At 43.2% G+C, this 26601-nt stretch overlaps 2 protein-coding genes across 2 annotated transcripts in view; both read right to left on the bottom strand.

Annotated features, from left to right (window-relative positions):
- Positions 1-19946, bottom strand: part of ATXN10 (ataxin 10) — a 44445-nt gene extending 24499 nt beyond the window's left edge. Inside the window, exons 1-7 of the mRNA XM_015815464.1 lie at positions 19804-19946; positions 16165-16356; positions 13620-13702; positions 7082-7178; positions 5610-5774; positions 5259-5339; positions 1015-1159 (exon numbers count right to left, since the gene is read on the bottom strand). Coding sequence (XP_015670950.1) covers positions 1015-1159; positions 5259-5339; positions 5610-5774; positions 7082-7178; positions 13620-13702; positions 16165-16356; positions 19804-19946 — 906 coding nt within the window. The remainder of the gene's footprint in view (positions 1-1014; positions 1160-5258; positions 5340-5609; positions 5775-7081; positions 7179-13619; positions 13703-16164; positions 16357-19803) is intronic.
- Positions 19947-25396: 5450 nt separating this feature from the next.
- FBLN1 (fibulin 1) overlaps positions 25397-26601 on the bottom strand; it is a 51167-nt gene continuing 49962 nt past the window's right edge. Inside the window, exon 19 of the mRNA XM_015815463.1 lies at positions 25397-26450. Within this exon, the coding sequence (XP_015670949.1) occupies positions 26311-26450 (140 nt within the window). The 3' untranslated portion in view covers positions 25397-26310. The remainder of the gene's footprint in view (positions 26451-26601) is intronic.

Below are 26601 nucleotides of genomic sequence, written 5' to 3'. Positions count from 1 at the left end.
AAAAGGTTTTTAAAAATAAAGGCTGAACTTACAGAGGCTTATGCTACAGTATAGCTTTTATCCAATTTTATCCAATGATTAAAGTCTTTTGTTATTAAAGATTTCAAGAATTAGCTTGTGACTGATTAGCTAGTAACTAACCAAAAGTTAATTCCAACATTTTTTTACTTAAGAAGACAGGCTATGCAACTAGTGTGTGATTTGATTAAAATATTGCTAAATTATACCCATTTAAGCATACGGACAGCAAATGAAGTGACAACTTTTGGCCTTCCTGGCAGTGCTATCCAATGGGGGCTGGGGTGGAATGTCAAGATGGCAGCCACGATCCCACAACCAGAACGTCTGTCCTTTTTTATGAGTCATAAGACAATAAAGCGTCAGGCCTTGGATCATGCAGTCGCACCTGCCATCTTTGTCCCCCACAGTGTGGGTCTTCTTCTGACCTTTTCCTTGGCATTTGTTGGTTTCAGGCCCCCTGCTAGAAAGCAAAACAAAGCAATTTCTCATGCCTTGCAGTAAACACCAACATCCTTACAACTGATGTGCATTACTTTGACACTTGAGTTGACATGAGGTAGTTTTACTGAGCAAATCTGTCCCCCAAACTGACGGTATGGCAAATCTCTCACTAAAGGACACCAGACTCACTCTGGCCTAGGCCCTGCATTGTAGGTAGGTAAATATGTGCAAGGGGCGTTTGTCAAGCCTCTTCACATTCCAAGAGAGAAGAAAGCTCCAAGGGGAGAGAAGACTGACAAAATATTTGTCCACAAAGTTTGGCTGGTGTGGTGTGCAGGGAAGCCCTTGAGCCCGAGAAGTATGTCCCGGGGGGAGGGGGGGAGGCGTGAGGGTCAAAATCTGTAAAGATGGCAGGTGTGACGCTATGACTGAAAGGCTGCCCCTCTGCTGTGTGGTCCCGTCACGGTGCCAGAATTTGCGCAGGTGCCCCAGTGCAGAACTCCAGGCTGTATTTTACAATTCACCTTTTAATGTAAGAGTGGAGAATTTTACCTTGTCACCATTTGTGTCAGAAAGCAATCTTAGCACTGACTGACACTTCTCTTCAAAGGACACGGCAAGAAAAGTGGCCATCTCTTCACCGATTAGGACATTATTTTCCTTCATTTCTGACAGAATTAATTCTAACAATGAAATCCTGGGGAAGAAAAAAAGGAAGCGTTACTGATCACAGTTACAGAGCTTGAGGTACAGAGTCAATTTGGATAGTCCTCAGTCTAGGACCATTCGGTCAGTGACCGTTCCAAGTTGAGAATGGTACTGAACAAATGGTTGTCAGAGTTCCGGCCATCCCAGCGCCTTCATGGCCATGTGATCATGATCCGGGTGCTTGGCAATCCATTTGCCCTTAGGATCAGCTGCCAAGTGCCTCATGATCACGGGGTCACACCCACAAGCTTCCCTGGTGGCTTTCCCCAGAGGTCAGTGAGGAAGCCAAGAGGAAACGTCACAGGTCACTGGGTTAAATCTCTCCCACCGGTGCATCCTTCCTGTGGCCCCTCTATGCTCACACTGCACCAACCACCTGTACTTCCCTGCACACCTTCGGACATCGCCCACACCATACCTCCCACGTACACTCCCTGGTCGCATCACGTTTCTTGCGGACCCTCCCTGACCTGTGCTGTACCTCACATACACACTTGCATCCTCCCCAATCCACACTGTGCCTCTCTCATACCCTCCTCACAACCTCCCAGACCCACATCTTGCACAACCCCTAGGGCAGGGGTCTTCAAACCTGGCCCTTTTATGACTTGTGGACTTCAACTCCCAGAATTCCTCAGCAAGGCACGCTGGCTGAGGAATTCTGGGAGTTGAAGTCCACAAGTCATAAAAGGGCCAAGTTTTAAGACCTGTCCTAGGACATCCTCCCTAACCTGTGTGGCAAGTCGCACAGCGCCTCTCAAGCACCCTCGATTCCAGGGTGCAGCAGACCTTCCAGTTTGGCGCCCGCCTGGTGGAACCGTGATAGGTCTCAGGGATTGGAACGGAAGCCGTTTGTCTACCATCAAGGCCTTGCCTCAGAAAAGTAAGCCCTTCTCAGGAAAGGAACCCTGGTGGCGAGAAGGCAGTATCGCAGGCTGACTCTGGCCACAGCCTGGAGTTCTATCCTGACAGGCTCAAGGTTGACTCAGCTGTCCGTCCGTCCTTCTGAGGTCGGCAAAATGAGGACCCAGATGGTTGGGGGCAGCAGGCTGACTTTCTAAACTGCCCAGAGAGTGCTATAAAGCACTGTGGGGTGATACATAAGTCTAAATGCTAAAGTCCCAGGAAAGAGAGACAAGAATCCCTAATAACAATTCCCCCCACCAAGTGAAATGGTTAGTTAGAACTAAGAGCACAAAACTAGATGCTGGTAGAACTGGGAGCTGATCAGCAGCTACAAGAAGACTGTAGGAGTCTAAGCATAGCTAAGAGGTGATACACAACCTCAGTTCCAATTTACATATGCTAAAGAACAAATTATGGTCCCTTTTAGTCTAGACACCCCACCTTAAGAAGGAAACCTCTTCTTCTTTCAAACATTTGTGTCTATTATATGATATCATTTTTAATATGCAATCCTTCCAGCTGCTCTTTCCAACCTAACTTTCTACCCACAAACAAATTGTAAAGTGCACTGGGAGATGTCCATGGCAGCATCTGAAAAGTGGAGGATCGATGTTCAATTTTATAATAATCAGAGAATTTAATGTTTTTGAAACTCACTGAGTAAAAATATAAAATTTCTAATCCAAAATAATTATTGTATTAAAATAATGTTGGGAGTCAGGTAAGATATATTTTTTAAAAAATATTATTATAACTTTAGGAAAATTTCTAATTGCATTGCCTGGTAGTTTCGAGGAGTCATATTGTTAAATTGTTAACTTTTGAAATAATCCTTCTTCAGAACAGAAACGGTAGGTTTTTCTGCGATGAAAGAAGAACTATTCTGCTGTTATCAAAAGCTTTAATAGGCAGGTTGGCGTATATATTCCTCCTTTGACAGCAGCTATGGAGCAACTGGATAATACTGGTAGCCCTTGTTTGCTACTGTCATTGGGACCAGAACCAAGTATAAATATTACCCAGTCTACAAAAAAAGCAATTAGCAGAGCAAGTTTTTTAAACGTTTTAATGAAATTAAAATTAAAATTTCCTCCGGAAATTGTGTGTGCTCCATCATTCGAGGTTTTCAAGAAGAGATTGGAGAGCCATTTGTCCAGAATGGTATAGGATCTCGGCAGTGGATTGGACTAGGAGGCCCCCGAGACCCCTTTCCACCCTATGATTCTGTGTCCTGGGCACCCAGTCTGTAACGAAGCCCGCCAGCCAGCCCAGAGAGCATCAAGGACTCCATTAAAGGAGATATTACGGTTGTGGACTACAGTATTCATCATGAAAGACACAGGCTACCACTAATTTATAACTGATGAAATTTCTGCGGTGGTTAGAAAGTTCCCAATATTCAGAGAATACAGATTCTTTTTTTTTTTAATCAAAATAAATATTTTAACAGAGCAATCCTACTGAGCACAGTAGGGAAATCTGAAGTGAACCAACCCTTCCATCAAAGGCCCTTCTGGGTTTGTGCTGGCATGAAGAAAGGAAAAGTAGTATTTTCCATCCCGTCTTTTATGTTTCGATTTGTTTGCGGAAATATTTTCCCTTTCCCTGCAAGCAACAGGAGTGCACCAGCTGCAGAACCAGCCCCCGGCCCTCCTGCTTTGTCACTAAGAGCCCCTCAGAGCCGGTCCCAGTCTGCCCAGGCCATTAGCCCCGATTCCTTCTTCAGAAACTTTAACCATGGCCGGATCTAGCAGAGGCGTAAGGAGGTCTGCACACGGTCTTGGCCTCGATGGCGGTTGCAACACTCCCTGCAGAAAGGAAGGCAAGGGAGAGGAGACTCATCCGATGGCCTCCCCAGCCACGGAGGAGGCAGAGCGGGCCTGGCTGACTTCCGCAGGGAGAGCCCTGGGCAGGCAGGGAGGCTTTCTGGCTGCTGCCTCTTGGGTGCCTCAGATGAAGGGGATCCTGAACGGGCAGGGCAACGTGGCCAGGGAAGCGCTCAGGCCTTCTAGTCCAAGCAGGGCAGGATGATTAAAGATAAGACCCCACACCCGGAGCTGCGCTCAGGTTATCCCCAATGCATCATACGGTATAGCTGCATAGACCAAGGAACAAAGACATGCTATAGGCTTTCATACGGTTTTTTAAAATTTAAGTATCCGGATTGTTAATATTTTTAAAAGTGTTACATAGTAAGAGTCATCATTTGGGATTCCTGTGTTTTTTTTACCAGAGTTAAAGTTGCATATCACCACTGGCACAAACTAGAAGTGAAACCAGCATCTGGACAGTTTGCAAACCCTGCTTTTCGGTAACCCTGGTTGGAAGCTAATCCCTAGGTTAGGATATGATGCTTTTATGTTTCGGTGCACGCCACTTCCCCGTTATGGGCCAATCCTGGTTGAAATCTGTGCACTCCTACTGAACAAATCACGCTTTCCGTTTAATTCCTTCAAAGTATAATTACGAAATACTGATGGGTAAGGAGTAGGATCCCTATCATGCTTTTTATTAACACTGGTTTGTGTTATGGGGCTGCCAAAAAATAAGTCAGACAAAAAATACGATCATGTAGATTACTGTTACCCAAAATATCCCGTTTGAGATTTCTAATCTTCTTCACTCGGCTACTCAGAAAGGGCCGGCGTATCCTCTGTCGTTTCATTTCATGCGCTGGCTTGTTTGCAAGGAGGCATGGCTGGTGGGGCAGGGGGAAAAAATGCTCATCTTGCCCTTCATTTGGCTGGAGGGCTGAAGGTATCTGAAATGATCTGGCAGACACACGCTTTGCTGTGTTTGGGGGGGGGGCTCTGCCTGCTCTAGCTACGAGGGGAGAGGCTACGTTGAGTCACTCCGTGCAGCAGTCATTCGGGGCTCTCGTGCCACCGGGGCCCAAGCGTGAAGTAGTCTCCTCCTCCTCCTCTATTCCCAGCCTGTGCAGCCCTTTAGAAAGTGAGGGCGCCAACCTGGATTCTGCAACTCCTATCCAAATCCTTGCCAGTTGCGGCTGAATTGTAATGTTAACCAACCAATTTAAAACCATTACTGACACAGAAACATGTATTTAGAGATTCCGTGCCAACTATAAAACCACACCGTGTTTTTTTTTCCCCAAATCATGTGAACAGGATACTCTAGATGGTATGCTAACTACTAAAACCCACACTGGTTTTGGGGGTTACCTTTCTGGATCGCTCAGTTTGGCATAGAGGGCTTCGACCAACTCGGGGCACTTCAGCAAATGGTTGGTAACAATCAAGGTCCTGAAATTAGGAAAAAAACACAAAAAGTAGGACATATTGTTCTTGGTTATAAATAAACAACAAAGTTGGGGTCTTTGGGGGTCTTATCTTTGACGAACAGAGGCTTAATGGATGGAACTCAGTTACGCTCTATCAGTATAACATTTTTTACAGTGCCTGCGCTAAGAAGAATTTAAAAGAAGCTGCAACTCACACCCTCCAGATGGAAGGTTATCCAAAGCTAAGCAGGACCCTTTGTTACCATTCTGAAAAGTTGAACAGAATACACACATCCATTCCAATTCTGGGCATCTTCTAGAAGCCTGAAGAACACTGAGGGCAATTTTCAAGCTGTGATGTTCCTGCAGTTGTTTGGTTCGCTCAGGATTAAGACACGTGAAAAGAACCATAGAGCAATAATCAACGATTTTCTCATCTTGATGATTTAAACAATTCCTTAAAAAAAGAAAGGAAAGAAAGAAGAACAGTCACTGATGGCAGCAATGGTTAAACTATAATATTTTCACAATCAAAGTTATTATGAAACGTTTTGACAAATTCAGAGAGATGCAAATAAGGATAATGAAAATGATTGGAGGCTAGGAAATTGTCAGCAAGACGAAGAGACTGGGGGAAGTGGGAGTATTTAGCAGTAAGAAATAATGGTTGAGGGCAGAATAATGATCTATCTCTTTACTAGGGTCATCCATTGCTCCAATCCATACCGGCTCCGAGTGTTTCACATACCCTACTTTTATAAATACAGTTAACAAATATGCAAGTATCAATGACAACAGAATACTATCGCACAAAGCACAAATTAACTGAGATCAACAAAACAGCTCAGTTTTAACCATCCACCAAATTATTAGAAGGACTAGTTCACCGTGTCTCGGCTCCTAAGGCCCACTTTAACTGCCTTTAAAAAACCCAACAGACCCTGTAACAGTTCAACACTCCTGAAGTATCTGAAAAGGCGTCGCCCCCAAGGGCAGGCTGAGGAAGAATGAAGTGGCAGGAAAGTAGACACCTGCACAGCGCCCGCTTGGGAGAGCGGTCTAAATGCACCGGGTTAGAGGCCTGGAGACGGGGCCTTCCGGTCCTGCCCTAGAAAGGAAGCCAGTCGGACGGTGCTGAACCAATCTCTCTCTCTCTCTCTCTGTCCCTCTCTCTCTCTCTCTCTCTCAGCTCCAGGAAGAAAGCAAAGCCACCCCACTTCAGAGAAAGCTGCTGGGCTTGTCTAGATAGTTGCCTGGAATCAGTATTGACTCAAAGGCAACCCCAAAATGTCCCTGCTAACCGAGTACACTTGCTCCGTTTCAACTGCAAATTAAGGCTTTAGAAAAAAACCCTACTTTCTGTTGACATTTTTACTTATTTATTTAGTCCAGTTAATCATTGGATATATCCAAACCTGAATGAATTTCAACTTCTGCTTCTACAGATGACAGAAAGCAGATTTTGCCTAAGATGGAGAAACCACCTACCTGAATTTGATTAAATATAAATCTTTAAGCCACAGAGAAAAGGTGATGGTCCTGCAATCCAATTTAATCCAATTTAAAAAAGAAACTCTCGTTTTGACTCTTTAAGTTAGCGTGGAGGAAGAAAACCACAGAATATAAACCCAATTCCCTTAATTCCCCCCATTTTTTTTTCTCCAAAGAACTTTAGGACCTGCAAACAATATCAGTGAAGCTTAACATCAGGCACCATTAAAGGACCTTCAAGCAACTCTACCCCCTTTGTGTGCAGATGCTTACAAGAAAAGAGAAGGGAAGGCAAGTTTCCATATTGAATCCTGGGAGTCACGGTTCCCTGTTGCAATATTTCCAAGAAACTGGAGGCTACAACGAAAAGCTGGAAGAGATAAAAAAAAAAAAAAGACACGTGTCAAAGAAGATAACTGTTTATATTAAATAATTCTAAACACACCCCTGATATTAAAAGGGGGGTTATTAGGACAGCCTGGCTAGCTTCTTCACCCCATTTACCAACCGTGAGCCTTTTGTCTGTCAACCCTAGAAGCAAGTTCATCAGCCATGTGATGCACGGAGGCTGCTTTTACACTTCACGAATTATACGCCTGTCCTTTTCAGACTGCCTCTTCTGCTCTTTCTTCACTCGCTGCCTCTCCTCCGAAAGAAAGTGGAGGGATGGACTCACTAAAAGGGATAAAGGGCAACCCACTTTAAAATAGAAATGCAGTCAAGAATTGGGTTCCATTATAACGATTCGAAGCTAATGCTAGTGCCCACCTATGTGTGGGATTACTGCGAGGGTCTCTTGAGAAGGCGATCCTTGCAGATCTGCGTTTTGAGACATGCAAAGGCTGGCCCCAGAATGCCTTCTAAAGGGCTCCATTTCTCAATGCCTAGAGGAAGAACTGGGAGTTGTTCTATTTCAAATATATGCTGTATTTCACTCTCAATAGGTGCCTCTCTAGATGTGCGCAAGTACGTTTAAGTCAGTGGTTCTCAACCTGTGGGTCGGGACCCCATTTGGGGTCGATCAACCATTTCATGGGGGTCGCCAAGCAAGGCTGTCCGCCATTTTTTCCCCCTTTTCTGGCGGGTGCCTTACGTCCCTTGGGCTGGGCCAGCTGGTGGTCGGCCTGCTCCGTCTCTGCCGCTTGCCAGCTACGCCTCGGCCGGCGCAGGGGGCGGAACCACGCATGCGCGGCGCTCCCGAGCAGGGAAAGTCCTCGACTTACGACCGGTTTAGTCCTCAACTTACGACCGGTTTAGTCCTCGACTTATGACCGGTTTAGTCCTCAACTTACGACCGGTTGGGGTCACGGCATTAAAAAGGTTGAGAACCACTGGTTTAAGTAATGCTAGGTTTATTTAAAATGTATGTTAAGCAGAAGCTATTACTGCTGAATACCCTTAAGAAAGGTATTGTCTTAATTCGAGACTAGGCTGCAGAACAAAGGTTTTACTTGCTGTTGCAAAACAGCATCGGAAGTGACTCCTTTTTCATTGAAAGGTAAGTCTATACGTTGCATAAATTGCCATTTTCTAAAAGTTTGACCCCCGAATTTTTATACCAAGAATTATTTAAATCAAGCACATGACAGAATGTTGACAGTTATGGGGACTTGAACAAGTGAGCAAAGAGACAATAGAAGGAAGATACAAATCCAACGCAGGAACAAGATTATTATAGGCTGCTGTATGGTGTAAAATAGCAATATTTCAAAAGGAAAAATATTAAAGTCACTCACTACCCTCTTTATTTTTAGACAGTTTGGCAAACCGCTGCAATTTGCAGTCAAGGAACTCAACACCCTCAGATCTCCATACAAGAAAATTGAAGCCAGCATGTTCCATTGCCAGCATTTGCTTTCTTTCAAATGCATCCAGTATGGTAGTTTTAGATATTACATACATTATATAAATCTTCCTCTCTGTATGATTTGGGGTTTTTAAAAAATTGATTTTCGGTGAAACACTTCATCCAGTGGCTTTGATCAACAAAAGGCCAATAGATTTAAAGTTAGAACAACAACAAAAACTTCTAAAAATCAAACAAAGTTTGTAGATATCCACAACATTAAGACAAAGGGCCTTTCTGGAAAAATCAATCAATTCTCAGTTTAAGAGCTGGCATTTAAACATACCATTACCTATTAAAATATAGTTAACCAGATCTTAGGAAAGCAGTTGGAAGTGTTGATTGCCAGGCCCTGAAGCAAACAGAAAGACAATTTAAAATTAGGGGACCAGGGACCCCCCCACCCCTCTCTCTCTCTCTCTCTCACACACACACACACACACATATCAGGTACTTGGTTTTTCTTCAAATGGTGATGCCCCTTAAAAACCTCTAAAGTCAGCTCTCAGAGTAATGAGGAACATCTTCCATCTTCATGCACGAAAGAATGGATCCTCAGTGTATGCAATACACCTCGTCTTTGTGGCAGGCCCTCAAATACTGGAACACTGCTATCATGTCTCCCCTAGTCCTTCTTTTCACTAGACCAGACATACCCAATTCCTGCAGCTGTTCTTCACACATTTTAGTCTCCAGGCCTTCGATCATCTTCGTTGCTCTTCTTTCCAGAGTCACAACATATTTTTATATTGTGGTGACCAAAAGAGGATGCAGTATTCCAAGTGTGGCCTACTAAGGCTTTGTAAAGCAGCAGTAGCACTTCAGGTGATTTGATTCTATCCCTCTGTTAATGCAGCCTAGGATTGCATTGGGTTTTTTTGGCTGCTGTCACACACTCTTGGCTCATATTTAAGTGATTGTCCACTTGGACTCCAAAATGCACATACACATACTTACATGCAGTATGAAACTGAGCAAAATGTCAATATTAAAATAAATTTTAACTTAACTTTTGTTTTGTGAATATTGACTCACCGTGTAGACAATTCTACCAACTAGCCCTAATTTTGCTGAACTTAAAAATCCCCAAAACACAGATTAAACACTATTTAATTTAAGCCATTTTGGAAATTATTGAAAAACTGAGAAATGAATTCCTACAAAACAAAAAGATTCCTGAGAGGCTATCCTTCTGGTGGCTTGTTTTTACTCTAAGAAGTAATACAACAAATAACAGAAAGCTTTTTCCAAGAAAGTAATCTCATTTGGAAAAGTTGTCCAGAACCTACGTTCAATGAAGTAACATCCCTTACAACTAAAAATTCATTAGTCATAAAAAAAAAAAATACAGATTCAGATTAAGAAAGCACGACCATCACAGGTGGAAGGTAGCCACTAACTCTGGATTACAAAACATAGCACAGAAACGCCCACTTTGTGTTTCCAATTCCAGTAGAAGCCCCAACTAACCACAGTTCACTAGATAATACGGAGTATGGATCCAGTGTACAAACAAGAGAAGGAGGGAGGAATGGGCAATATGATCAACTGCTTTAAGAGGTCTCTTTTTTTAAAAAGAAAAAATCGAATGTCATGTTTTAACACTGTCCATTAAAACAGCTGCAGAATTACAATTTATGGAACATCTTTGACAGAGGCCAGTCCTAAATCTCCCAATATATTCTGAAAGAGCAAATCACAGTGCCCTCTAGTGGCCAAAGCTCTCAACTCTCCAAGTGGTCCCAACGCATGCAATCTGTTTTTTTAAACTATTAAACCATATAAAATTGACAATCTATTAGAAGTAAATGGGTAAATGGCCCTGTGAGGCAACTGGGGGTCAAACACAAACCAAAGTTGAATACAGTTAAAAGACTCAGTTCCCACACCGATACTTTACACGGCGTTTGAAAAAATATATACAGATCTCCCTAAAAATAAATGTGCAGATGTGTTATTATATCAGGGTCTTTTTCACTTTCTGTTGATGCAGGTTCTCCCATGCGATCTCCCCATTCCAGATACTGAAGAAATCCGCAAGTTCATACATCTTATTAAGATTTATGATCAACATGTTAAAGTATAAATAAGCAGCATTACTGAAACAACTCTTCAGAATTATATTCTTTCAGTATTTGTACCATTTTTAAAGGAAACGATCCCTGAGGTGCCTTATTTTTAAATGCAACACAACATGATGACAAGGTGCGTTGCAATAGAATGTCTTGCGGGGTAAACAGCGCCATCTGCTGGCGACCTCCGTCTGCATATAAACAGGTGGACAGTTGGATCTTGATGACGGGCTGCATGTCCAGAAAGTGGCAGAAACAAAATCCCCCCTGTACCTTCTTGGCAGAATTCGTGGTGGCTATTTCACCGGGTCTAGGGCTTTAGCTGTTCTAAATCAGCATTCCTCAACTTGGGCAACTTTTAAGATGGATTCTGAAAGTTGAAGTTGAACACATCTTAAATTTGCCAAGGTTGAGAAACCTGGCAAAACGCTTGGCAGCTTAGCCACTGAAACAGTCATGGGGTAACTCACCAGTGGCAGAAGGGAGACGAAGACCTGCAGAAGCATCCTTGATTTGCCTATTGCTGCTTCTTAAATCTAGGACAGCCAAACAAAAAGCCACTCTTCCACGTGCCTCTCGCCAGGAGAGGCATTCTCAGGTCTGATCTCATTTGCCAACAAAGCGTTTGGAAGAAGCGAGAGGGGGGGGTGAACTTTGGGAAGCACAGCACAATGTATGCAGGAACATGTTTAATGAAATTATAATTGATATAGACTTGAATCTGCTGTCCAACCCTATTTTTATATCAGCTAAAATGCTGGTAGACTAGTTTGCTTCTATGCTATCACAAAGAAACTCTGTGTGTGTGTGCGTGCGCGTGTGTATTAAAAAACATGCTAACTGGTAAAACAAGCCCACAGTCAATTAGAGCAAAATGTATGCAGATGCATGTGATCCCTGCCATTTAATTTTCAAGCAGCAGAACATTTTACACAGTTTGAAGGCCTTACTTACTGCTCTCTACTTTCTGCAACACAGAACATACAAAATTTTTTGATTTATTGGTAGAGGCATATGAAAACAATAACTCAGGAGTATTCCAAAACTATTCCCATCAGAAATTTTTGGAGTATTTCATCCAAAGGATATTACAAGATGATGATATGAAATCTTATGCTTTTTGATCAATTACTGAGCATCTGCAAAAAAACCCCAACCCCTTCCATCTATCAAGACAGTGTGAATAACTACTTTTCTCCCCACGATACCAGGCTTTGGGTTTTATTACACCAGTTCAAGAGACAATTGTTTTATGCAAACAGTGGGCAAAATGTGGGTTGACCCCATTTGATTTGGTCATCCGTCACTTGCTGGTTTTGATCTACGGGATATGCTGAATGCTTTGAGTTCACAATATTTGTGGCCTGTGGGTAATTGCTCTCATGGCCCATAATTTGCTCTGATTGGTACTTGAAGCCAGAGAGAGTGCACATAACCCAATGAAACGGCAAGAGCCCATCCCAAGCTTGCTGTCCATTACCTGTTTTCCTTTTGATCCCCTCTTAATCGATTGAACACTTGCATCCTATTCTCCACACAAATATCCCTCTAAATATCCCCCTAGGTATCCCTCTAAAATGAGGCCTATTTATTTCTGAAGAAGCCCGGGACCCACCACCAGTACACAGTGTCCTGCGTGGAACTTGGCACAGGCGAAGAAGACACACTTATTAAATTAGAGCCAAACTTTCATATTTATTTTATTTTAAAACTTGCTTTTAAGGCTTATTTCCTTGACCCTTCTACATTCATACATGCAGGCTAAGCACTGTAAATACACATGTGTGTTTATGGCGATACCACCATCACAAACTGGAACTGCAAAAAAAGAGTCCATTGTCTGTCAGGTAACTGCATCCCTTAGACATCTGGGACAACCCACAAAACCTCACCTGCGTTATTGTGCAAATGAAACTAATTAGGCCATTTGGGTCAACTGCAACATGGCAAGCGGAAACGATCTAATCCACCTCCTCCTACACACAACAGCATCTGGGATGCACAGGGCATCACTTCCTGCCCAGGGCCCTCCAAGCGGCCTCCTGCTCTGTAGCAGCTTAGAGCTGGTGGAGATACGTTGGAACATTAAGGGCGGCCATTCCGTGTGATCACCTTGAACTGATTTGGGGGGGAACCATGCTACCACACTGGATTGCACCCACATTTGTAGCAAAATTATTTCTGTAAACCAAAATTATTTCACGTTAATGATTTTCTCTGGAAGGATCCGATAGATTTTGTAGCTCTCCGTTTTCTTTTGAATTATATCCCATTTAGATCCCATCGCCCTTCTCAGCTCTTCCTATAAATAACCTTTAAAAGCACCCCTGCCCTCTCCCACAACACCACAGCATCACCAGATGGCCTCCTGAGGGGTCTCCAGAAGAAGGGGAGCTGGACTGGACCCTCCAACCACTCAGACATTCCTCAGCCCCGATTCAGCCTCTGGTGTTTTGGCAGGGGCGGGCAGAACAAGGTCTGCCATGCCCTCTCCCAGTGAGGAAGCCCCTGGCATTCCCACAGCACGACTCCTAATCAAGAAACATCCCAGTCAGCATTCCCATAATAGGTCCCTATACATACATACAAGTGTAGAGATTCTTTTCAAAACAGGTAGATAACAAGCCATAGTGTTTAAATCTACCATTAATAAAGTTCCACAAAGAATTTAATACAGTGTAAGATGGTAATTTGGTAGTTTTTAATGGCAAGAACATCACCCAGGCTGCCAAGAAATGTTTTTGTAAAATGAAGCTAGGCGGCATTTTTTCACGCCATCTCCACAACAAAATTAACATTGTGAGTGCTTTCAGAAAGGCACAACAGCTTTTAGTTGAGAAGTTCTGGGGGATGATTTGTAAGATTGTAGTAGCAGCAGTTGCCCAATACTTACCTATCAAGAGTGATTCCAGATCATTTTCTAATTTCTGTAGCAACTGAATCACACGGATAGATGCATCAATCAGACCCAAACTCCTATTATTAAAAACAAAAAAAGGCCCATTTACAAGTGAAGAAATCAACATTACATGCAATGCTATTATATCGACACATTATAAAACTCCACAAAACATGATTATATATAATAAACAGAAAACACAGAGCAAAGCAATCCTTTACCATTATTAAACTTTGTGGTAGCATCCAGATGTTGGCAGAAGAAATGGGATTAAAGAAAATGAGGGATTGGCTGAATGAGCCTCAATTACCTTCTCAACAAACCTATTAAATCTTGCGCTAATGGCCCGTGTTATATGATCGTCCTGGGAGCTTCCTGGCTCAGGTGGGTTTGCCAACATCCAGGACGGAGGGCAAATTAGTGCTGAACCTCTACCTGCTGGACTCTTAAAATTCACCCAGGCAGCTGCACAGAGAAGCAGTTTAACCCTCTGGATGGTCTTTTAGGGCAGGCCCAGACAGACAAAGTTGCAATAGTCCAGCCTTGAGCCGACAAGGACACAAATGACTACCAGTAACACTTTCTAACCAAGGCATGCAACCGGCATACGAGACGTAATTGCCCCAAAGCTTAACTGGCTGTGTGGCCTCTTCCCTCTGTTCCAGCAGGAACGGCGAGACCAAGAGAACCACCAGATTGCTAAGCCAGCTCTGAACAGTGGAACGTGACCCACCCGGAGCCAGAGAGGAGCCATTTCTGGCTGCTGAAGGCCTCCGAACCCAAAGACACTCTTTGTTTGGCTAGGGTTCAGAGTTCCAGTTCCACTCCGGCCAATGGCCAGGTTCATTCAGCACTATGAAAACGAACATTGCTATGAGAGCTACAATTCATAGTATCGGAAAAAAAATATATGCTACTTTGACACTTCAGACTCTCTTAGTGATTGAAGTACTATTAAAATGAAAGAGCTTTCACCAGCTGAACCAAGAACAATGTTGTCCAGAAAATGGAGAACGTCTGAAATCGGCAACCACCAAACATGCAGTTCCCAACTTTGGCCTGTTTCAGATTACTGATGAATCAAGACAAATTATAGTTATCACCACACATCAATTAAATTCTTCTCCTAGCTCATTTCCCATGTTTTCAGTAAGGCCAGAGATTGCATGTGTTGGAATATTTAGATATAACTCACCTCTCTCTAAAACCACAATTCTCATTCAATTTTTAAAAAATGTAAGATATGCAGCTATTACTTGGAAGTAATTTCATCCATACTAAGGGAGATTTATTTTTTTATTTTGTAAGTCTCATACTACAGTATATACACTTTGTATAGACATTGTTCTTCTTGAGATTAAGAGACTAAAGATATTACCCAGGCAATCCCTTGTGTGTTTAGACACACCTAAATGGAAGTAAAAAACAAGCATTGCCCAAATGCTGCTTATTCACTCCGGCTAATAATTAAGTCCAAAACACCTGGAGGGCACCAACTTACCTACCTATTTTATTTACTGAATTACTATTAACTTGACAACAAAATTACTATATCAGGCTAAAATATGATTTTATTGCATTTTTTTCCTTAAAAAACAAAATTACAGTTTTACAGTTTGGACTGTGGTAGAAGAAATATGTGCATTGCAGACTTTATAAACCGCTTAGAGAGGGCTATAAAGCAGTGTATAAGTCTAAGTGCTATTGCTATTGTATGGAGCAGTACTTCTCAACCTTAACCTGGCTGGGGAATTCTAGGAATTGTAGTCCACACATTTTAAAGTTAATAAGGTTGAGAAACACTGGTATATATTCTAGTTCAACAACACGTACAGTTAGAAGACAAATGTGTGCTGTATCTGTGCATATTCAACAAGACCTAATGGAGAGATAGTAGCAAATGAATGGAGCCCTAAAACTAGAAATTTTAGGTTAATATGTAGTTTCTGCTAGGTTTCAACAACTGAACGTAATCAAATCATCTTGTCAATCATTATCATGATCTGCCTTTGGGAGATAATAGCTCAGGATCATGTAGCAGGCTCTTCTAATAATTTTCAGTACAAATTATTTGGTGGTTCATATATACTAAAGGACTATAAAAATAGTACGACACTATGAACAGTGCCCTGAACTTGCATCACTGAATAGTTCTACTGTACAACATACTCAGGCAGCAGAAGAGAAGAAAAGAACTGCCAAACACCCAAAGGAAAAAACAGACTGCAAAATAAAATCTAAATCTAAGTATCTTTGAGCAGAATCAAACAAATACAATATTATGCCTTGGTCAGCTAGCCTGACCTATGAATTCATTCACTCACAAGGTTTCATTCTGATGCCAGAGACCAATCATCTCCTATTAATATGCTGAGAGTAGACAAAAGATAAAGTGAATTAACAAAGACAGAGATGGATTTCAAAGAGAGCAAGTTTCCAAGTTAAATCCGATAAAAACTCAGAAATATGAACAAATGACTCAATTTAATAAGCATTCAAACAAAGCTATGCATGTGTAGGCCAGGAGCCAAAACTATACCTCATAACATTTTGGTGATTTGCACACTGCACACAAGCATTCCGAAGGCATCGAAAACATTCAGACAGCAGCTGCAACTGTGAATCCAGGTGTGCCAATGTACTGGCATCCTGGCATGTCGCTTCAATTTCATGTGAAACTTTTTTCAAAATTTGCAGGAGATCTTGGAACAAACTTTCAGTTGCTGTTTCCCTGAAATGAAAAACAAACACAAAGTGAAGGAACGGTATTATCAATGTAAACCTGTATAACAAATTTGCAAAAGCTTCTTTTTAAAAAACGAAAATTGCTTATTTTGAGGGGAAGAAAAGAGAGGGAAGAAAGAAATTTAGACATCTAGCAAATGAAACTTTTTCTGGGGAGGTTAATATTTCTATTCCAGTATCCAGAAATTCAAGCAAATTCACAAATCTCTGCTTACGGGACAAGATGTTAAAATTAGATTTAAATCTACCTTCCTCTTATCTACCAGAAACAGAGATCTACTGTACAGTGCTCTTCAATCAGCTCTGACCACACCTAGAATCACTTTGTACAACTGGGACAAATGTATCAGGCTTGCTGGCTCTCAGAAAGCCATCCTATGCTAATCTCCTGATGCAGAACAAAAACTTAATTGTGAATAGTTTTTCCATCAGCCTTCATTTCAGAGTCCCATCTTTATAGAATCCAGCTGAGCCATGCCTACTAGATCCCTGGTTCCAAAAGCTGTCCAACCTGGCTTCTCCTAATCCAAGCAGCATCCTCCAAATTTATTTTAATAAAATAAAATTTTTGAACATTATGACAGAAGGATGACTGCTAGGTTCTATAGGAATCTAGAGTGTTAGCACCAATTTGTACACTGTCATTTAATTTAGGATTTGCATGGTGGATACCAAAAACCAAGAACACCAAGAGAGACACTAGAATGGCAACAAACTCTGAAGAAAGTTTATTAAGAAATTACTCAGAGCACCAGCTGGTCCATCCTTAATTTGAGCCAAAATGGCAAGGAGTTTTCGGAATCTGACTCACAAAGGGGTTGCTTTCATTGGGCAAGTTTTACAGCCCTGTTACCTCTCTTTTCCCCTTAACCCTCAGGGTTGCTTAGCTTAGGCATCAGCAAACGAGGATTAGATATTAATGGTGATTACATGTATGGCAGGTGCTAGGGGCACCTGCTAAAACAGAAGAGGAAATAATTATCTGGTTGAGATAAGAGCATAAAGTTTGTTATCTCAGAATTTGCAAGAGTAAATAGAAAGAGCAAACTTATCTAAGGAGCCTCTCCTCCAATGTTAAGTGAAAAGTACAGATCAGTCACATGACAGAATGGAGAGCCAGACGATTATGATGAGGCCAGGTGACCCAAATTTCATTAGTTGTTCCGGGGTTTTTCAAGGAGCGTAATCTTTGGATCCAAATGGGTTCACTCAACCTATTTTTACTGGCTTTACGGTATAACATTCCCCAGTAACTCTAAGTGGGGCAGCTCTGCCCTGTTTGGATTCAGGGTACAACTGGCGGATTCTCCACAATCACAGCTCCTGCTGGAAAAGAAGGTGGCAGCCGTGGCTTTTGTCCTGTGTGCCAATTGCCCCGTTCCAGGAGGTCCTGCTCATGGACAATCGAGATTTAATACAGGTGGTCCTCGATTTACAACAGTTCTTTTAATGACCATTTGAAGTTACAATGACACTGAAAAAAGTGACTTAAAAGTGACTGTTTTTCACACACACAACAACCATCACCACATCCCCATGGTCATGTGATCAAAATTCAGATGCAAAGTCAACGGGAAAGCCAGATTCACTAAACAACCGTGTTACTAATTTAATAACTGCAGTGATTCACTTAACAACTGTGGCAAGAAAGGTCATAAGATGGGGCAAAATTCACTTAACAAATGTCTCACTAAGCAACAAAGATTTTGGGCTCAATGATGGTCGTTCAGTCGAGGACTACCTTTATTTATATTATAAAAACATCACTGTATTGAGATAATGCAATGTATCCAAATTTATGCCAATACAATCAGAAGGAAACAAAAATTGTGCCTTAATCATCTCCCAGCTGGAGTATTGCAACCTGCTGTCAATGAGGTTGGCTGGAAGACCATCCAGGAATTTCAACTGGTCCAGAATGCAGCAGCGTTAAGTACAGCTAGTCCTCATTTAGCTACTGCAATTGGGACCGGCAACTTGTTCTTTAATCAAAGTGCTTGCTAAGCGAAACTGAGGCCAGGCTTATTATGATCTTACTTCAGGTTTGCTTTGCTTTACAGACCTGCGAAGGCCATAAATGTGAGGATTGGCCACAGTTACATCAGACATAACTGCAAACAGTCACCGTACCAGGCAGCTGCTAAACAAGAACTGCCTCTGCGTCAGAGCGTTCCTCATCGCTCTCCCTTGACCCCAGGAGCTGCGCTGGCCTCCATGTGCTGCTGTCACCTACAAAGCCCTCCAGTGGCATCAGGAACGGGTAATTTGCAAGAACGCTTCCTCCAACAAGGAGTGTGCGCTCCAGGTCCCTTCGCTGAAACTGTCGGCCATCCCAACTTGACTAGCTAGCAAAGAAAGGCTCTCTGGGCCACGGCTACAAAGAGGGTACTGTACTAAGCAAATTGGTTACAAATTTTGGGCTCAATTGTGGTCATACGTTGAGGACTGCCTGTATTATTCTATGTTCTGTGAAAAGTGGCCTGCCAGAAAAAGGCTTGCAAGAAATAGCTGGAGGCTCGACTTGTTTATCTCAGAGAAATTTAGAGTAGGGAAAACATGAGGAGTGTCTGAAGAAGGGGCATCAGGTAGAAAATGGGGCAGGAGACGGAACAGATGTGCCTATTTGATGTACTAGTTAACCAGGAGACCACAAGTTGTAAGCCTCTCTTAGGTATGAAAGCTGACTTAGGGCCAGTCACGACTCTCACAGGGTTCTTGTTTGGGGGGAAAATCGGAGGCAGGGTTCAAATCAGTGTCCTTCAACCCTGACAATTTTAAAACATAATGTACAGAACAACAGAGCTGGAAGGGACCTCGTAGGTCATCTAGGCCAACCCCTTGCTCAAGCAGGAGACCTTATTATACCATTCCAGACAAGTGGCTGTCCAGTCTAGTGATGGAGCCCCCACCCACCCCTTCTGGAGGCCAAGGCCTGTCCAGCTGGGTAATTGTTCCTGCTGTTAGGAAGTTCCTCCTCCATTGCAGGTCGCTTCTCTCCTTGACCGGCTTCCATCCGTTGTTCCTCGCCCGGCCGGCCTTCGGGTGCTCTGGAAAAGAGGCTGCCCCCTGTCCCCTCTGCGGCAACACCGCCCTCGCGCCCACGTGGATGTGTGGATTCCTCAGGCAGCCAGGCTGGCTGGCTAGCTAGGGAATCTCGCCGGTGGGAGTCCACACGCCCTACTTGTTCAGGTGGAAGAAGAGTGGGCTAGATGGCCTCGGAGACCCCTTCCGCCACGAGCCCTGGTCCACGGGCGGCCTTCGAGGCAGGCGCAGCCCCCGCTGCCTCGGGGACGGGGGTAAAACATCACCCGGTCCGGCGGCCACCCCCGAGATGAGCTCTTCCCCGCCTCAGCGCCCCCTCCCTCCCTCCCTCCCCAGTCGCCGACACGCGTGCGCGCCTCCCCACGTGACTCTCCGCCGACGCCGTCCTCACCTGACTGCCGCGTCCCGGAAGAGGCTCGTAGCCCGCCTCAGCGTGGCCAGCCCGTCCGGCAGCGTCGCCGGCTCCGAGGCGCGTTCCGCAAGGCGCCTCAGCTCCGCCGCCAGGCCGGGCCAGGTTTCTCCGCCCGCCGCCATTGCGAACGGAACGTGCGTCGCCACGTCCGGAGTTGCGTGCTCGGGTCAGAGGTCACGAGGATTCGTTTGACAAGCCGGGCGCCGCTTTCCCTTTCATTCTCGTCGCCGCCGTCCCTCCGCGCATGCGCAGATCGTCGTGTTGACGTCACGCGTGCCGTGGCGTAACCTCGTCAGTTGCAAGTCTGACGCGCTATTTGGGTAGCGAAAGACGGGCACGCGCGCATGCGCTGGTTTATTGCAGCCGTTTAATCGTTTATTTGAGGGTGTCATGATCTCGTGGTGTCACGTGACTTCTCAACGACGCGCTTACCTCTCTCGCGCCCTCGATCGCGTCACGTGACGTATCGCGCCGGGTTTTTTGCCTTTGCGGAGCCGGGGTGGGCGTGGCCTGCGCGTGACGCATCCAGTTTGACAGCCGAGGTCCAAAGCCTGGGAATGTTCAGCGTTAAATAATAAACATCTTAAGCAAGAATATTCCGCTTCCGGAGGGGGCTGGGTGACCTGCTAAGGTGGAAATCCCTGCAAGTATCTCGGGATTCCTTGCAGACTTTGTTCCCAGGTGAGATAGAAATGAAATTGCCAGTTGGAGCACTTTTGCACAGACCGTTCGGTATCACGTTGTCATTTTTACAGTGATTTTGTGTATTCTATACCACTGAAAGTTTATGAAACATACAATAACAATATGCAATAAAAAGCAATGCGCTCTGAAATAATAGGGCATACCAAAGACTGAAAAAGGCACCAAAAAAACCCCAAAAGTCAACAAAATAATGATGGCAGACCTGACTGTGCTGTAGTCGTGTTTTTAATACACGTGCACAAAAGAGAGGCATGGCTTCAGCGCCGGCTACAATTTTGCCTTCTAGGACCCAGCAGAGATGCCTGTTACTCCCACCAGGCTCCCTCCAGCTGCTCCTTTTAAGCACTCTTTACTGAAAGAAATGGGGAAGTCGACTCCCTGCAATTACCAGCTTCCAACAGCGTCCTTGTTCGCAGGAATCCCCGTGGGCATTCTTAGGAAATGAAAGCAGGTGGAGGTAGAAGCGCCCAGAAAAAGGTGACCTGGAATGGCTGACAGCCACAGGAAGAGATGATGACGGGGGGGGGGAGTCTCTCCTCCATGTGTCTTTTACTAAATAGCTACTTTTTGTGATTGGCCAAGTCCGTCACTTTGCTCCCAGGATTCAGGCATGCCAGGCTTTTTTACCTGATCTGGTAAAACAACTCCGGATGGACTAAAGGCCAATCAGATTTCTCCAGTAAGTTTCTCTCAAGACAGACTATGCTTCTAGTGGGTAGGTGAACACATAAGTATGAAATTTTCTTGGGGTTTTTTTTTTCTACAAAACCCATTCGCTCCTGCCTTCTTTTGGAAAGGGTTAATTCTCTGATTTGAAATCCAGAAAAGTTAAGCAGGTTCTGCCCAAGTAAATGCAAGTATGCATTGCCCTTGGTGCAAGAATAATAATAATGATGATGATGATGATGATGATGATGATGATGATGATGATAAAGTTGAAAGGGACCTCGGAGGTCATCTAGTCCAACCTCCTGCTCAGGCAGGAAACCCTAATAAATGTGACATAATTGTCACACAACAACAGGATATTTATTTCTTTAATGAACTATTGGAAGATATGAAAGCCACATATTGTATGTATACCACCTGCCTGTCTGTCTGCCATATAGCTTTTAAATTCACAGGAGAGCTGCCAAGAAATACATGTTAAATGTGTTAGAATAAGGGCAAGTCTTTATATATATACTTTTTCTATCCTTGAAAAAAGGCTGGAATTTACCAGCCTAACCCCATTTGTCCCTGCAGCTTGGATGTCTCTAATATTTCTAGCTTTGAAAAGAATGTGTGGTTGTTTCAGATTATTTCAGTTTTCTTCAAAAAAATAAATAAATCCTGTCTACTGTTGTAAGAGCTTTTAGATGGAGCATGGTTGTTAGAAATGTTAAACAAACAAGCAAGATTTCAATCAATCTGAAGCTAAATAAACAGACAAGTGCTACGATGACTTCAGGCAAAAGGAAATCTTCCATAATCAACACGAGAAATAGGGATTAGTATTGTGTGAAGGATATGTAGGACAGTCATTCTCAGAGTTCAAGTTCTTCAACCCCTACTCTTGCAGTTCACCAAATTATAAATGAATAGGTATTTCATTTAATAATAAATTTATTTGTTTCTCATTAGATTGAATGCAGTTAATGAAATTCATGAATAAATGGAACTGGTTCCTTTGCAAGTATACAGTATTTCTGCCTTCTTTAAAAAGCAATTTATCTTTATTGGTTAATTCCTTGAACTGAAAATAATAAACCACAACATCTCACTCACAAAGAGAAACAATTAAAAAAGTGATAGCAATGTCACAATATAGATTATGTTCCCAGATTATGTCCCCTGCCCAAATTCAAAATGCTGTGATCTCAGGAACTCTGTCTGTGAATCTACTAGAACACGTCAAACTTCATCAGCACAGCCGTTGCCCATTGCTGAAAACCAAACCAAGAGGGCTGCTCAAGCAAGCCAAGAAAAGGTTTGGGTGCAAGGCTGAAGACAGGATGGTCCAGAAAACAGGACTCTATCGTAAATCAGGTTTCAGAGCTGCATAGCCATTGCCTTAGGGAATCTGTCAGCTAAAATTTACTTCCTTGAGAGAAAATCGGTCCATTCATGTTCTTGTGGAAAACGAAAGAACTCTTACGAATTCCAGAGGGGATAGGAAGATCCATTATGGCAAGGAACACCCCTACTCTTCTTGGGGACTCACAGCAGGCAAGAGAGGGTCCCAGATGTAGATGGACGCTCATCAGGGAGAGAAGCAAGCTAGAACTAAGGAGAAATTTCCGGGCAGTGAGAACAATCAACCAGTGGAACGGCTTGTCTCCAGATGTGGTGGGTGCTCCATCAAGAAGAGACTGGACAATCACTTGTCTGAAATGGTATAGGGTCTCCTGCTTGAGCAAGGGGTTGGACTAGAAGACCTCCAAGGTCTCTTCCAACTTTATTCTGATTCTGATCATTTTATACAGCAGAAAAGGAGAATGGAGGAGAGGAAATAAAAGTCAGGAACATTCACCACAATCCTACATGTCCAGTTGGTCAGAAATGTCCAGAGACTGAGCACCGCTTACAAGGAAGAGTCATTGTCAGCCCAGCTCCTCTAGGGAAATCCATGCCGTCATCATTGCTAGGAGATCCCAGACATTTTCTTTCTCGGCCACTCAGGGGCATCTGCAGTGCCAAACTCTGGAAGACGGTGGGCACGGCATTGCAAGTGAAGCCCCCTCCCTTTCTAAATCTAAATGAACCCAGATACCTCTACACCTTTTTTTAAAAAAACTTTGTGGTACAACACGTTAAAATAAATTACATTGATTGAGCAGTAGCTAGAATGAAAATTGGGAAATGATTATTTTGGCAAACTCGGCCTGAGAAAGGCTCCCAGTTCTGCTATGCTCCACCAGCCGTTTCCGTCAGATTATAATCATCCCTTGGAGTCTGGCTCTGGCCCACCAGGCTTTTCTGAAGGGGCCTTCCATGGATTCCTGCCTTATTCAGCTCCTAATTAATTGATGTTCTTAACATTCAATTTATCTTGTTCCTTTCACTCATTTATAGGGAGAGAACAGCAAGATAACATAAAGTTGAATTGCATATAAATGTAGCTTTCTGCTGCTTGTTAATCTTTTCTTGTGGTTTCAGTCCCAAGAACAAACAGGTGCTCACCTAACTGTCTGGTTTACTCACAATCCTTCCAAACATCAGGTCGGTGTTTCTCAACCATCTGTCCCAAAGGGTACAGGGCTTCCTGCCTGAGCAGGGAGTCGGACTAGAAGACCTCCAAGGTCCCTTCCAACTCTGCTACTCTCTTATGCTGACCTTGCTTTCCAGATGTACACCAGAAAGTAATATTTTAATCTGGTCTTCGTGCTCCTCCCAATGGAGTCCGAGCAAGGCCGACTTCATTTATTCCGACTTTACACTTTCAGCTATTTTAGTGAAATTTGAACACCCTCGTCCTGTACCTTGTAGAAACAAGAGACCGCTTTGGGTAGCTTCGCCCCCTCCAGAAAACAATCCTATGATAATCTGCCATTTCAACAAAAGTGTAATATGGGAAGAAAGGCAATGCTGTTTTTTTAAAGCACTGTTGAGTGTTTACTTTAAAATCAAATAATACCATTTGAAATTCCAAATAAAAAGGAAGTTTGGTATCTAAATTGCTCTACCCAAGCTCAAAAAATAGTAATATGAATTAATGATTGACCTGAGGTTTATTCATCTGTTTGCTCTGGTATTCATAAAAATGCACAGTTGCCTTAGTAACCAGTACATCATACAGATTTTCGTCTATCCTTGATCTAAAGTGCACTCTCTTAAAGAAAGGCATACAGTTTCTCACGAGAACGCTTTCTCCCACCCTTGTTTGGAAAGGAAGAAGTAATGAATTGGCCATTCTTTAATGGGCCCATTTTGATTTTTTCTCGCCTCGGCAAACAGTCTCTGACGGAGAAATGTTGTGCGGTTGCTTTCTGAAAGTTTCTGAAAGACTCTAGCAGCACCGTCCTTCGGTTGGTGTTCAGACTGTCGCTGAGTCCTCTGAAGCGCATTGCCTGGACATCACTGGACACGGAACTGACATTGCAGTGTGAACTGGGGCCTTCGCCCGTGTTTATGGGGTGGGACTTGGGTTGTGTGTTCATAGCCACCATCTTGACTTTTCTGATACACAAGGAGGCCTCTTGATTTAATCAACATCTCTTCTCACAGATGTATTTTACCTGTTTACAGCAAGAAAACTTCTGAGACACGAACTGCATTGACAGGGACCATAAGGCAGGACTCCTGAGGTTGAGCTCCATGCAACTGCCAGCACATCGATCAGCCCTGTTCTGCTTCTGCCTATTCCTACAGCGACTAAGCCCGTGTTTGTCAGCCTTGACAATTTTAAACTGTGTGGACTTCAACTCCCAGAATTCCATAGCTAGCAGGCTGGCTGCGGAATTCTGAGAGTTGAAGCCCATATAGCTTTTAGGGCCCCAACCTAACAGCAAAATTGACCCAGGCAGATTAAGATATATCTGCAGTTCCCACATCCACACTACTAGCCATTCGTCTAAAATGACTCATTTTCCATTTGTGGAAGCTTTCTGCTTCTCTGTACTGACAAGAATCATTTGATTAAGTTGATCATCAGTGGATGCTTAAAGCCCCCAAAGAGATCTTTTACCTTTTTAATGTCAAAACGTAACACTGAATTAAAAAATGTATGAGAAATTGTACTATGTATCTGGTGTCTCAATATCAAATTAATAATTCTTGTGGGTCGCACATGTACAGCTGCCATATTTCACACATATTTTGCACAATAATAAATTTCTACTCTTAAAACTCAAACCTGCATTCATTAAATAGCTGACAGAAGAAATAGTAAGGTAAGTTGTTTTATTGCAGAAAAGAAGGAAGTCATATATATGTGTGAGCTTCCAAAATGCTTTCAAAGCATTTTCCACACCTAAAATTTCAAGGAAGATTAATTTTTAAAGAGAACCAAAGGAGTCCCTTATGTGAGCTGAAGACTCTGCGTCCTCTTTGAGAAGCAAACCTCCTGGGCGGGAATACTAATACCACCAACAAGCCAGGATCTTCTTGGATTGGGATACATACATGCGTTTTGTATTGCATGCTGAAGATCTTGGGCAATAGAGGACTCAGTTTTCCACCATACTCTTCCCTTGTTGTCCAGTGTCCCCTTAATGACACTCTCAGTATAAAAAAAAAAAAAAAGCACCCAGCCACATAAAACAGGGACCTGAAATATTATTAAGCAATGCCTCGGACTTACTACTGTGGGTGACTGGAAGTAGGGGGTCCAATGCTGGTAGGAAGAAATCCTATGAGATGGAGTTAGTTCTGACTCCAGATGGCCAAGAGATTTTTTAAAAAATTTCTACAATTTAAAAAAGAAATCATAGCCAGGTAAAAAGTTCAAGGAGATGGAAACATCAAAGACAGCAAGATTCAGGTCTGCAAAATACAGTCTCAAGCACTTAACAAAATAGCTGAGATTAAAACTCACCAAGAGGTTCAAGGCCACCAGACGCAAAATGTGGTCATACTGTATATACAACACAATGTAACTACCGTGAATTTACAGGTATTGATATCCTACTTCTATTTTAGATAGTTTGCTATTTGTCCTGCAACTCAGCTAGAAACCAGATACATCCTTGGAAAAGAAAGCTACCTGGTCCTTTTTCTCCACATCCTCCCCCAACCATGAATACAGAGCTTTTGGACAATTTGTGGTGGAGTTCTGCTCTCTTCTCTTCATTAAATAGCCCATCAGAACCAATATTCTGAAACAAAGATGTGCACGTTGACAACATTACGATGTGAGACAACCCCTCCAACAACGTAGTTCATCTCCAACTTCAGGATGGCATGAAAAGGACCGATGATGGGCTTCACTTGTCGAACGACCCCTGTGAGTTGAGAAACAGCAACAACAGCAGCAATAATTAGCATCAACATATTTAATCGCCGTGACACGATGAGCAATGCTTCGGTTCCTTTGGCTAGACCGCTGCTAAACAGCAGTGCTGAAAAGCTGCTGTCCCACCCGCCGGTCTTTGG

The sequence above is a fragment of the Protobothrops mucrosquamatus genome, unplaced genomic scaffold (assembly GCF_001527695.2).
Source record: "Protobothrops mucrosquamatus isolate PMUCROS unplaced genomic scaffold, P.Mucros_1.0 scaffold343, whole genome shotgun sequence".
Classification (NCBI taxonomy): domain Eukaryota; kingdom Metazoa; phylum Chordata; class Lepidosauria; order Squamata; family Viperidae; genus Protobothrops; species Protobothrops mucrosquamatus.
The sequence above is the reverse complement of the archived record's forward strand: the minus strand, read 5'-3'. Positions and strand labels throughout refer to the sequence as shown.